General features: G+C 38.5%; 1 protein-coding gene across 5 annotated transcripts; it reads left to right on the plus strand.

The window, feature by feature from the left end:
* The first annotated feature begins 829 nt into the window (after positions 1-829).
* NMI (N-myc and STAT interactor) lies at positions 830-13,633 on the plus strand. 5 transcript variants are annotated; one of them, XM_075609410.1, is made up of 10 exons: positions 830-1,063; positions 3,205-3,321; positions 4,262-4,331; positions 4,657-4,815; positions 8,060-8,176; positions 8,506-8,677; positions 9,206-9,315; positions 9,402-9,588; positions 10,697-10,803; positions 12,873-13,633. In XM_075609410.1, the coding sequence occupies exons 3-10, from the start codon at positions 4,287-4,289 to the stop codon at positions 13,071-13,073; spliced, it is 1,098 nt and encodes a 365-aa protein (XP_075465525.1). In that variant the 5' UTR covers positions 830-1,063; positions 3,205-3,321; positions 4,262-4,286; the 3' UTR covers positions 13,074-13,633. The 5 variants fall into 5 exon arrangements, with proteins under 5 accessions (XP_075465525.1, XP_075465526.1, XP_075465524.1 ...); XM_075609411.1 differs by having other exon boundaries at positions 830-1,059; positions 3,205-3,341; XM_075609409.1 differs by having other exon boundaries at positions 830-1,059.
* The last annotated feature ends 555 nt before the right edge of the window (positions 13,634-14,188 follow it).

Consider the following 14,188-nt stretch of genomic DNA (forward strand, 5'->3'; position numbering starts at 1 on the left):
ACCTGCTACATAAGTACACTTGGAGGCTATGGAATGTCACAATGCCATATACAGGTAGTTGTCAATACTTTAATAATATCTAACATATGATCCATATCCGTACAATTCAATGGCAAATATGACAACACAATATCACATTTTAGCTTTCCAAAAATATAAATCAGCATTCTTTGTTGCTAATGTTTCTTGCTATTGGACTGGCTGTCTGAAAGAATACAATAAATGATAAAACATGTAAATATATGCTTTAATAATATCTATAAGTGTTTTCAAAAATAAAGTTGTCTCACATTTTAATCTGGTCTGTAACTGTTTCATACACCAAGTTAAAATATGTTTAATTGTTCATGCAATGTCTTTATATATATAATGTATAACCCTGCTCATTTAATGTAACCATGTTTTTGCTACCATATATTTGTCATCATAACTCTGTGTCCAGGACACACAAGAAAACGAGAGGTAACTCTCAGTGCAGTACTTCCTGGTAAAACATTTTATAAATAAATATATAACACCATATTTTAATTGAATTGAAAACCTGTTCTTTTCGTACATGCCTATCTAATATAAAATGCTGAAGTATGTGTCGACTCAATTTTATGTATTCGGACTGAAACAATTAGATATGTTTCAGTATGTCTAATACGTTGTTATAATGCATCAAACCCCTTCAAGGATTCACACTGCTGAAGCATGGAATGGTTCAGCGGAGTCATGCGACAAGCCTGAGTGAAAGGAATGGCAGATCATTGTACTGTATATGTATTGGCCATTGATCTCTGATAAAACAGAAAGTGAAAGTCACACAGCATTGCTCTGAGTTTCTGGTTTCGATTTCTGCTCTAGTCCAGAAGAGGGAGGGACAGATACAGGAACAAACACCACTCTCTCCGTCTACTACATCTGCTTCCTTATTTAGGCTAATTCTAAAAGGATAGTATTTTTGAGAATTACTACAATTATCATTAAGTATTTAGCAGGCAGTTACAGTCACAGAAATCCTGCTGCAATTAGGAGCCCTCCCGGATCAGAAACATTGGAAGAGCTACCTCTGGGGTAGGTACTGTATACTTCCATGTATTTTAACATGTATGTCAGAATATATATATCAGCTAAACTGCCAGTTTATGTGTTGCTTTTTGTGTGATGCTAAAGCAAGAATAGATAATAACTTTATTTCATATAGCGCTTTTCTCCCACTGGGACTCAAAGCGCTTCACAATTACAATACAGTGCACAGTACGCAGAACATAGGATTGTTACAGACACAGGTCCCTGCACAGATGAGCTTCCAATTTATGTTTTTGGTGCCTGAGGTACAGGGAGATAAAGTGACTTGCCCAAGGTCACAAGGAGCTGACACCTGGAAATTGAGCCACGACTCCCTCATTCAAACTTACTTATTAAAATGAGGTACAAGGAAATCACTGGTGTTATTAGTTTTCTTACAATGTATAAATGTAGGGCCAGAGCCACTAGAGGGCATTATCATACAGCATTTACAGTGATATAAACTGATGTTAACATGTGCCTATACAGGAAAGGCATACAGGCATACCCCGCTTTAAGGACACTCACTTTAAGTACACTCGCGAGTAAGTACATATCGCCCAATAGTCAAACGGCAGTTCACGCATGCGCCTGTCACCACGTCCTGAACAGCAATACCAGCTCCCTACCTGTACCGAAGCTGTGCGCAAGCGGGGAGACTATAGAGCCTGTTACACATGCGTTATTTACATCAGTTATGCACGTATATATGATGATTGCAGTACAGTACATGCATCGATAAGTGGGAAAAAGGGAGTGCTTCACTTTAAGTACATTTTCGCTTTACATACATGGTCTGGTCCCATTGCGTACGTTAATGCGGGGTATGCCTGTATTCACTAAATAAAATCATGTGGTGTCAATCATGTTTTATTGATGTGGAAAGGTCTTCCTGAGTTGCATTCTTGTTTTCCTTTTTACTGTCATCTCTGTATATTTTTTATTTAATGTTTTTATTAATAAAGAACATAAACAAATAGAACTGTCCTACAAAAAATACAATAACGTGTGTTTTTACTAATTTGGAGTCATCGTATATGCTTTTCGTTGTATGTTGGTGATTACATCAAACATTAGCCTCTAGTATTTCTCAAATTTCTTTAACTCCATATTGGTTATTTTCAAAAAAACGTTTTCCATTTCTTGATCATTTTCTTTTTTTTTTTTAAATGGGACCGTTTAACCATGAGTCCAACCCATCCAGTATGAACAGATTCATCACTTTGTTTTTGTACCATAGCTAAGGGTTGTGGTCCTGCATCATTCCATTTCAGAGTGATGCATCTTCTAGCAACTACAATAATTATTTGTATCAAGCTGTCCATGCCATTTTCTTTCTTTTTAACTCTAGCAACACAGTTACAGAGTCGCTACTGTAAGATATTGTAAATGCTTCATCTAAATATTCTATTTCTTCCCCCAAAAGTCCTGTACCTTGGGACATTACCTAAACGTGTGGAAGAAATCTGCAGATGTTTCTGAACAGCTGTGGCATCTGCCATTAGTTCATTGCTCCACTTAACCATATTTATCCTGCCAATCTAATATGCTAATACAATTAATTTGAGAAGTTATTTCTACGTTGGTACCACCAATACAGGAGGGATTAAACTACTATTAATTTCAATGGGAGTTTATTAGTGTTAAAGCATTGCCCCCTTTAGTGAATCTGAACTGTAGAGCTATTTAATGATGTTTACTTCTGCCTAGTGAATCTGGAGTTATCATAAATCTGAGAAAATAGCTAATTTCTGATTTAGTTAACATTATTTTCACTGATTTAACGCTACTTAGGGAATCTGGCCCTTAATGATAAAAGCAGTATGAGGGAAATGTAAAACAATTACATTAAGATAAATATAAGCAAACATTGTTATACAGTGTAAACAATATGTACAGCAAGAATAGTGTGTTTTTAGGTGAGGTATTTTACTATAACCTACATTATATGCATACCCCAGTCTGGTGAATCCAACTAGTTATTAAGAGTTGAATACAAATAAAAAACAGCTTTTAGCACACCTCCCCAGCAGTACCTTCTTTGCAAGACTTTTCTGTTTGTGATAATTTGTTGCCAATATTCCCTGCAGTTTGAGCTGCAAACTGTAACAATATATGATGTTACCTTAGTAATATTATAATATATTGTAGCTGCTGAGGTACACTGACTGAAGAATTGATTGAAACTGAAAGGCGGCCATTAAGTGAACCCTGGGAAGCAGTATTTTGCTGATCAATCACCGGAGAACGAATTGATCGGTAGCTTAGGTAATTCATTTTCAATAACGGTAATAAAAAGCACCATATATTAAAACAAACAAACAAATATATTTTTAAAGTGCAGTTTGGACAAGGTCTTTAAAGCAAAAATCCCTCCTGCTCCTTTTTGTATACCTAGTCTGTTTGGTTTTACAGGATTTGAACTGGGGAACCTCCAGAACTAAACCCCAGAAACTTACCAATGAAGTTACCTGTGATAAAACTCTCTTCTGGGGAAACATAATGGCTGCCAAATCTTGGACCAATAGGGAGCTGCAACATCATCATTTGCGCCTTCCTGTTGGAAGGGAATTTAAACACTGGTAACTTCACTATTAAGTATCTTATAAACAAGAGGGGAGGGGAGCATAGGGCTAAAAATCGCGCAATTTAGCTTTGGGGGATCCCAGAGTTCAATCCTGTAAAAAAAAAAAAAAGGGGGAGGTTAAAATGACAGGTTTGTTGCTTTAAGATTCTCTTTCCTTGTATATAAATTCTCAAACCAGGACAAATGACTAGAGCTAGAGATATATGTTCATTAGAGTAGCGTTATCTCTTGTTTAAAAACAAAAACAAAAAGCCTCTGTGGCAACAGCCTCTGAAAAATCAAATGTGACCGGCTTCCAAATTTCTCGTGTCGCCCAGTCGCGCTTACTACAAGCACACGCGACGTCGGCAATACGTTTGTTTTCTGGCGACCTTGCGTCGCCATCGCCGGCACTATAAGCGCAGACTAAGTTATAACTTTAACAACAATCGCTTGCACTACAATTGTAAATCCACTTGGCCTCTGGATATGGCAACCCTGGTTGGAGGAATATTGTTTTTATCAAAGGGATCTGTCTGCAGTACCGTAAACATCAAATACATTGTATTTAGATTTTGAAAGCCTCACTATACATATATATGGATTTTGTATTCATCTGTATGATTTTATCTTTCTATTCAGATTTTCCACAACCACAAGTACAATCATGGGTGACTTACACAGGCTAAAAGAAGAGTGTGAAGCGTGGAAGGTAATTTTGGACAATACTCAGTGATGCTAGTTTTACTATTGATGCTGATCTGTATTAACCCTTTGGGTGCTCCATGACGTAGCCACTGCGTGGTGGGATCTGGCACTCCAGGTTCCTCCGTGGCGTCGTGGCTACGTGTGCGCGCGTTATTTAGGGGAGATCGCGATCTTTAATGCAGGGAAATCCTCTTCCATACCTGGGTTAAGGGACGCCGCGATTCCCGGTCACGTGATTGCCATTTGCCAGAGCGTCTGTAGCCCTCTGGTGTCGCGGTGCCTCTGGAAACCAAAGTTTAAAAGTACTCTTGTGTTTTTTTGTACCCAAGGAAAAATGTGATCGAGAAGATAACAGGAAAACAACATTACTTATCCAGAAACTTGATGCAGATGAAAACAAAATAAAAGAAAAGGAGCTTGTGACAAAGCTGGGTGAGGAAGAAAAGGCAAATGAAGAAGACTTATCTGAAAAGGAACAACTCTACAAGGTAACACAATCATGTTTACAGTTTCGCATTATTTTAGTGCCATAAAGACAATATTTGGTGTTAGTTGTGCTCTTGCAGTTGTTTTAAATAGTTTATAGCAATCTATTCCAGTGTCCGGCAGTGTACTGATTTGGCTGCCCTCTGCCGGCTTCACACTACAGTGCTACTAGCTTACCCCTGCCAAGGGCAGGGACTAAAGGGAATAAGTATAATGTATTAGGCTGATCTCACAGGCCGGCATGACTAAGCAATACCAGATACTGTACGTAATGCAAGAACTTTTAGAGCAGGGGTGTTAAACTCAGTACTCAAGGACCACCAACAGCACAGGTTTCATGGATATTATTTATTTTTATTTATTTATTAAATATTTTACCAGGAAGTAATACATTGAGAGTTACCTCTCGTTTTCAAGTATGTCCTGGGGTTAAGACAAATAATACATTGTAACAAATACAGTTACATAAGTGAACAGGGTATTCATTATATACAAGACATTGCATGCACAGTTAAAGATAACATATATTATAGGCGTATGTAACAGTTACAGACCAAATTAAAATGTGAGCTTTAGTTTTGAAAGAACTTAAAGTGGTGGTGGATGTGAGCGTTTCCGGTAGGTTGTTCCAGTTTTGGGGTGCATGGTAAGAGAAGGAGGAGTGGCCGGATACTTTGCTGAATCTTGGGACCATGAACAGTCTTTTGGAGTCAGATCTCAGGTGATAGGTGCTGCATGTGGTAGGGGTGAGGAGCTTGTTCAGATAGATGGGTAGCTTGCCTATAAAGTATTTGAAGGCAAGACAGGAAAGGTGAACTTTGCGCCTAGACTCAAGTGATTACCAATCTAGTTCTTTGAGCACTTCGCAGTGATGTGTGTTGTAGTTGCATTTGATATCCCTGCTTTAGCACAGGTGGCTCAATCAGTGGCGCCCTTGAGGACTGCGTTTGACACCCCTGTTTTAGAGGATTTTTCAAGAAGTTTTTAGCGCTAACAGTGACTGTTTAATGTGCTCATTAGCATGCACATTCCTATAATCCTTTGTGACTGCAATTATTTACACTTTTATTGAAGCAGTTAAAAGAAGCTGCAAAAGTATTGTGTCTTTATTTATATAGCGCCATTAATGTACATAGCGCTTCCCAGTAGTAATACACGTGACAATTGTATAAATAACAAATAATACTAATAGTGGTCATGGGAATAAGTGCTTCAGACATAAAAGTAACATTTAGGAAGGGAAGTCCCTGCTCCGAGGAGCTTACAATCTAATTATAAAAAGTCATGTTAAATGCTCTGAAGTGTCTGGAGTATTACATAAAAGATATTGGTTATCCCACACAGAGAAACAGTGGGGCTATCTGTAGAGATGTAGATAGATCCTTTGTTTTAAAGTAAAATGTATGCTTGAAGGTTTTTTTTTTTAACGTGTCATTTATTGAGGAGAGGTTATAGGAGCAATTAGGGAGGAATAACCAGCACACAAAATGCAGTGTTTCGTTATATTACCTTTTCATTGGGGACATAGGTCTAAATTAGTATACACGTGCTAACACTCTGCTTTATACTGTATGCAAGAGTTTTAGGCTAAGGCCCCGCTGCACGCGCCCGCACGGCCGCTTTGCTTGCCGGCAGCGCGTGCAAGTCACGGCACCGCAATCTGCGGTCTGCAGTTAACTTTTTGCGGTGCGGGGGGGGCGTGGTCAAAACGCGTCGGGGGGGGCACATTCCGAACAGATTGGCAGGGCTGATCACAATCACAGCAGGCTGTCTAATGAGTCCCACACATTTTTTCACCCCATATTTAATAGCCGGTCTCCTGAGGGAGAAACTTGATTAGTCGTAGGTCTCATGTCTCGGTGAACCGTGCGGGAACCCTGCCAAGCCGCCTCCCTCCCGTCCTCAGCTCCAGACAGCTCCCCTCCTCATTGGCTCCCTGCCACACCACGTGACGCGTCACTGCTCCGGATCACCAGGGCCTTGTAGCTCCGGCCGGCTGACGCGTCACAGCACGTTGTGAGCCACGGAGGGAGGAGGCAGTGGGAACCACCGTACTGCAGGTAATGGGCTGGCGGTCCGCGCGAGCCGCCGACCGCATGCCTCAGCCTTACATGTCACAGATTACAGATGTGCAAATTTACCAAAATTCAGGTTGCAAATGTTTTTTTTTGAGCACATTTTCAAAAACATTTTGCCAAAAAAGTTTGATTGAAATTGGCCAAGTTCGGTTGAAAGTCAGCACATTAGTTCGAAATGGGAGAATTTCACCACAGAATCTACAATATAGTCAAGCGACATCCAGACCTGAGATACTGTATGGCTTTTGCGAGAGAGTGAGACAGTATGGGCATTTACCTCATTCAGTCTCTCCTGCAAAATCCCTATTTCATGGTCTGTTAAATGAGCAATCCAAGCGCTTTTAAAAAACATGTATTCCCCTCTCCCCCAGGATTGAGGCGGGGGATCTTTGGAGCTGGACCCCATTCATTTCAGCTCCGGGGACCCCCTGCTTCCGGAGATACTTAACTCCGTAGTAGGTGCCGGTAGCCGATCAGGCTGAGCTTGCTGGGCTTCAAAGTTTAAAGCTCCCACGTCACGTTGGCCAATTGGAAGCTGAACCTGATGACATCACAGCTCCCTATTGGCCCGCAGGGCGCGGGAGATTTGAACAGCGGCCATTATGTGATCCCGAGTGGCTAATGGCACCTACTATGGAGGTCAGTATCTCTAGAAGAGGGGGTCCCCAGAGTTGAAATTAATAGGACCACCTGCTTTAATGGGACCCCCTGCTTCAATCCTGGGTAACAAAAACATGTTTTTTAAATAAAGAGCTTGTATTGGCAAATTTTTGATGAAACTGTCGGATCTTGCTACATTTTACATGACTGATAATGGTCAAATGTCTCTCTCTCTCTCTCTCTCTCTCTCTCTCTCTCTCTCTCTCTCTCTCTCTCTCTGTCTCTGTCTCTGTCTCTGTCTCTGTCTCTGTCTCTGTCTCTGTCTCTGTCTCTCTCTGTCTCTCTCTGTCTCTGTCTGTCTTTCTCTGTCTCATTTAATGTATGTGCTAAATCACAAACATTCTTACATCTACCAAAATACATACTGTACACCATTAGTCACAGCGAATAACAGCTAATACTGCGGAAACAGGCAGTTTCTTTCTTCATTGGTCAGTAATGTCTTTTTTGACCCTTTGCTGACGCTGTTTTTTGTTTGTTGACTATTGATATCAACCATTTTTTAAAGAGAGAAGTGAATGAGTTAATGAACAAGAACTCTGAGTTGGAAAAAGAGATCCAGGAGCTTGAAGAACGTTTAGATGCCAAGGTGGCGACTTTCACAAAACATTCGGAACAGTTGCAGGTAATTTCTTCATGGTAATTTTTTTTTTAACACTTAATGGACCAGGTAAATGTCTATCATAGCTTTTACCTTATATCCTGGCAACGCTTGGAAAATATGGGCTTACATATGGGATTACTGTATATCTTGTATAGTATGGTGCTGCTTATATAAACATATACATACATATATACATACATGCATCTCAGTAGAACATGATTTTTTTACTGACATATATCTCACCAAACACATTTAAGTGGGTTCCAGTTGATTTGCACTTAAAGGTTTGTATTTGTATTAAAGGTTATAAATGGCGTTTCTCGTCTAATCATGTATTCGGTTTGCACTAGATTGGAAAGAAGTTGCCAGAAAATAATATCAATTTTACCGCGATTGAGCTCATGAAAGATAACGCAAAAAATGACACACCTTTGGATATTTCCTGCAAGTCTGTTGTCACTATAAACGGCGCCTTTGTGCTCCAGAATGGTCAAGCACTTTTGACTTTTGAAGATGAAGAAGGTAAGAAACATGCTGTTAAATGAAACAGATCTGTATATTAATTTACGGCTTACTGAGTGAAACTTAACAACCTTTGGATAAGGGTTATTGTTTATGCGTTAGATTTATGTAGTGTGAAATACCCTCTATGCTTCTTGCTGACCTTTTAGCAAAGTGGTGTGAAATACCAGGAGAGGTCAAGCCACTGAGTGAGTGGCTCACTGAGTAAAGACACTGACTCGCATTGAGAGTTTGAAGGAGGGGAGCCTGGTCCCGGTGTCAGCTCCTTGTGACATTGGGCAAGTCACCCTATCTCCCTGTGCCTCAGCCACCAAAAACTTGGATTGTAAATTCCACGGGACAGGGCAAAATGTCTCTGTAAAGCACTACATAAACCTAGCAGCACTATACAAGAACATGTTATTATTGTTATTATTCCCTTCCAATAGTCCTCATTAACATAGACCATACTGTTATACTGTTTATCAGTAGCCCTGGTAATCACAAATGCTTTGGAAAATACTAATAATTTCACAATTTTCCTTCCAGTTGCTCAAAGAGTTATTAAAAAAAGCAGCTATACGCTCAACTTCAATGGTGCACCTTTTTTAGAAGTGAGAGCAGGTCCTGTCCATTTGCAACAGACATTGAAGTTTGAGGTAAAACAAAATTGATTGAAGGTATTCTGACACCATGTATAAAAGGGGTTCTCTTTTCTGATGGTTTTTTGTGTTTCTTTATCTAGGTTAACACCTGCATTTCTACCAAAAAAGTGATTGTCCGCAATCTCCCCTTGGGCCTTTGTGATGAGTACCTGAAAGACAAACTGGAACTGACCTTCTACAAATCAAAAATAGGAGGAGGAGAGATAGAGAATGTGGAGTGTGATCAAATAAATAACTCAGCTCATATTACGTTCCTGAAGACTGGAGGTGCGCACAGGATTTTGAACTATTATTAATGACTTTCTTTAGAATTTAAGCTTGATCTCACAGTATTTGGTTCCTTTTTTTTTGGGGGCGGCCCTTATAGGCTATGAAGAACAGTTTAATGAACAAATATACAAATGTGGACTTGTAGGGAAGGATGCAACGTACCACAATGCTTATGAACTAGCTCACAGCTCTTTGTAAAGGTCATCGACAATATGATATATTTCTAATTTCCTCGCATATTTACACGTTCCTGTTTGTGGGTGAATGCCTCTTTGTTTGAACTTGCTATACTAGCATGCTTTAGGAATGTTATAAAAATATTTTTTAATTTTGTTTATTGTTTTTTTTTTTTTTACACGGTATAGAATTTATGCAACATAAATGATACTAATTGAATTAAGTTTAGAGGCTATGTCGGATTTTGCAATACCTCTTAATGAATCTGCGAGAGTCTTCTTCATAGATGACCAGTGTGGCTACTGCAACTCTGAACTTCACAATAGGTGAAAATATATAAAGTATAAATTATACAGAGCAATTATACATATATATTTCTAAATTGATATAGTGACACATAGACATGGGTTCAAAATAGCCTACGGTACATTACATGATCAAAATGCCCTTCATTCTTAACACACACAATGTCAGATACTATAGAAATGATTAACATTAAAGGTGAAATCTTTACTTCCAGCCTGTGGGAGAGTTTTATTTCTACTAGAAGTATAGGATGTAGCTACCTCTCATATAGGATTTCTGCCATTATATGTTTTGACCCATAAAGTCTAATTTTACAAATTTTGGTATTGACCTAACCAGCAGTTGTAGTTTTAATAAGTGCCGAATAACGTAAAGCTTTACACGTGGGTTGTTTCTACCAAACCCAGAAAAAGCAGCTATTAGTCATTCAACAGTTACTTAAAAGTTATTATATTGCCAGACTCATTTATACAATTGGAGGTTCCAACTTTGTGGCAGCCACATTTTTAACTTCAATATTGGGATAAAAAATGCCTTATCACCTTATATATTTACAATAGTATTTTGTGTTGGGGAAGGTTTAACATTTCTATATTGAAATATATATGTTTTTCTTTTTAAGTGGTAGGTCATTTAACAAAAAGGAGAACACATGAATTCATTGCCAATGGCCATGCTCATGAGGTTACAGTGGAACCATTCATAGAATGTAATTTGAACAAGCTTCAGGTACGTTTCACTTATTTCTATATACTTTACCCTCCTTTTCACAGTCTCCTTAATATTTTCCAACCTAACACTCCAAGTACCATGTAACAGATTTTCGGATTTATAATTAAGGGATTATTTACCCACTCGTATCCCATTTTTAATGCATTTTTCTTCATTTTATTTTTCTTATGGGTCATAATTGGATAATGTTTCACTGTTTTTTTTTTTGCTTGGCTTCTTCTGAATCCATGTAAATCCAAATATAGGATGAGTATTCAAAGTGATCTAAATTTAACATACAGTAGGTTGAACTTGGTCATATGTATTTTTCAACAACAATAAAAATAAATGAAAGAAAATAATTCATTTTGTAAGCCAAGCGGATGATTGTCTTCTTCTTTATATATATATATATATATATATATATATATATATATATATATATATATACAGTGTTCGACAAACCTACTGTATACATTTGCACGCCCCGGGCGAGTGGATTTAACATCGTGGCGAGCTCCTATTGGCCCAAGCAGCACATGTGTGGTACTAGGTGGTACTAGGTGGCGAGTAGATTTTTTGGTGATTTGTCGACCACTCTGTATATATATATATAAACCATAATACTGACAAAAAGTGACAAAAACCCTCCACAGGAAAGCAAATATGCAAATATAACTGTATGCTCATCTGCATGTCTTAGGCAGGTCTGCAACCCCGCCTTTCCCCATCATCACCCAGCATACAGCACTTCCACTGCAGCAAGGGATTCTGGGAAATGACATGCAAATGAGCACACAGTGTCACTTTTTGCCTCAATAACCATTTTTAACATGGTTCCCTATAGGCTTAAGCTTGCTGCATGGTCACAGCTTTGAGCACAGCCAGGGTTAAGGTGCATACCCAGAAAACCACCCACAGACAGCCGTTTCGACCTTGATGGGTCTCATCAGTGTGCGGTTGATTTTACTGGGAATGCAAGAGAGGCTATGGGATAGGCTAAACCATAATACTGAGTTAAGTTATGGTGAGTAAAAAAAGTGACAAAAACCCTCCACAGGAAAGCAAATATGCAAATATAAATGTATGCTCATCTGCATGTCTTAGGCAGGTCTGCAACCCCGCCTGCTGCATGGTCACAGCTTTGAGCACAGCCAGGGTTAAGGTGCATACCGAGAAAACCACCCACAGACAGCTGTTTCGACCTTGATGGGTCTCATCAGTGTGGGGTTGATTTTACTGGGAATGCAAGAGAGGCTATGGGATAGGCTAAACCATAATGCTATATTGGGACAACCAGCCAAAAAACTTAAAGGCAGAATGAATATGCATGGACACTCCATACTCCACCACGAAGAAGGAAGATACTGCTCACCTGTGGGGCATCATTTCCCATTACCAGATAATTCCATAAATTATGTAAAAATCAAAATCCTCAATGGAATGTTTAAATGCATCCCAGAACGAAAAACATTTGAACTCAGAATGATAAGACTCTTTGACACCAAAACAAAAGGTCTTACTGCGGATATGGGGTTTCTCAGCCACTATCACATTTGTTTGTAATCATCCTGCTTGCCTCTCTTCATATCCACACTCCCCCCTCCACCCCACAAAGCATCCCCTTCCCCTCCATGCTGTTCCTTGTCACCGTTTTATTACCCTTGTATGTCTTCAAACACAACTTTCTCACCCTACCTTATCTCCAGTACATCTCTGTTGTTTCCCTCCCCCCCCTCCGCTCTCCCAAACACTGTTTTAGCCATTCCTGTGTTAATCAGTATTGCAAACCTGAGGAAGAGAGGAGAACTCACGAAAGCTTGTCCTATGACATACATTATTTTTTTTTTAAACAAAAATCGCTTTGTAAACCGTCAAAATAAATGAATGAAGAATTACGAGAGTACTACATTTGAGTTAAATGATAGGAATTTCCCCCAGAGACATGAACGCAACATTGGAATATATTTATTAAGTAACAATGTAATCTCTACTACAGGTTAGATACATCAGGGCCTGTGGGTATCAGAGTTTCTAATTAAGTGAATTAGAAGGAGCTGCAATCATGTGTTTTTCCTCCTTTATAGCTATGTTCTGGGATTTCCACAAGAACAGTACTGTTGACAGGAATCAAAGAAGCTCAAGAAGCTGAAGAAGACATTCAGGACCAGATTGAGATTTATTTTCAAAAGCCAAGTAATGGGGGTGGAGAGGTGGAGGCCGTTGCATACTGCCTGAAACGAAAAAGAGTGGCTCACTTTGAGGAAGACTTGAATTCAATGGAATAAATATGCGTCTTTAATATATTACTTTACTCTAGAAGAATCCAAAGTCAATTTCTATATGTAGTTATAGAAAAAAACACACCAATTTTTGCGCCTTATAGCAACAGCAATTTCAATCTTTTTCTTTTACCAAGCTTACTTAATTTCTTGCCAATTTGCTTTCTATTACAGTGTGTCTTCATAAATGTTTATTTTAGCTAGGCATGCAAATGGGGTAAGTAACTGTTTTGGTATTAAAAAGGTGAAAAACATAAATTTTTCTCTAAAAAAACTAAATGTTACTTAAATTGCATTATATATTCATTTACATTTTTGTAAAGAATGATATTCAGCTTTTAGCATTTTTGATTGTATTTTGATTTTAAGACTTGGAGGGGGGCTCCTATATAATCTTAAGAAATATTCTGTAAGATTTTATTCTGGATGAGAAAAAAATAAAAATGTGATGTTTAGATGCAACCTGCACTGTCATTAAATTTTCAATGCTATCTACAGACTTTGAAGAATATGTTGTAATTGTGATCTAGAATGCAAATAATAAAAACATTCTTTAGTACAAAATAGCACAGTATATAGCTGTATATATGGTCTTTATGTAAGAAAATGTATCAAGGTTTACAGAAGATTCTCATTTCTACAATCAGCTTACGATATGTTATTACAGTACAATACTTTTAAGGGTATGATTCAATAAGCTCTAAAGCCCCATTGAGTCAATGGGAATAAACCCCTAAGAGATCGATTTATCCCTTGTAAATCTTTTGTACATTGTTTTTATCAACCATTAGTAGATAGTACATGCAAATGGCACAGAGTATAGTTAGTTGTTCTGTAAAATTGCTATTTGTTTTTAGCATTAACATCACCAGTAGATAACTGCAAATTCATGGGCATATACCCACTTCACATTCCTGGCAGGCACTTGGATTCAACCTAAACTATGTTATGCTAAATCAGGTTCAGAAAAATACAATATAATAATGAGGTGCAGTTAGCATTATACCCACAAGATGGCGCTTCATACCAAATAGTAATAGTAGTATTAGTAGTAGTAAACCAGTATAAACACAAAACAGGTTTCGCCAAGCTCTCGAATTTGGTGGTCTACACCTGGGGAG

Source organism: Ascaphus truei, chromosome 7, assembly GCF_040206685.1.
Source record: "Ascaphus truei isolate aAscTru1 chromosome 7, aAscTru1.hap1, whole genome shotgun sequence".
NCBI classification, from domain to species: domain Eukaryota; kingdom Metazoa; phylum Chordata; class Amphibia; order Anura; family Ascaphidae; genus Ascaphus; species Ascaphus truei.

Excerpts from the sequence above, each read along its gene's own strand:
- NMI (XM_075609410.1), top strand. The coding sequence starts at position 4,287 with ATGGGTGACTTACACAGGCTAAAAGAAGAGTGTGAAGCGTGGAAG. Across the intron at positions 4,332-4,656 it reads AAGAGTGTGAAGCGTGGAAG|GAAAAATGTGATCGAGAAGA; the intron begins GTAATTTTGGAC and ends TTTGTACCCAAG. Across the intron at positions 9,316-9,401 it reads AACAGACATTGAAGTTTGAG|GTTAACACCTGCATTTCTAC; the intron begins GTAAAACAAAAT and ends TTCTTTATCTAG.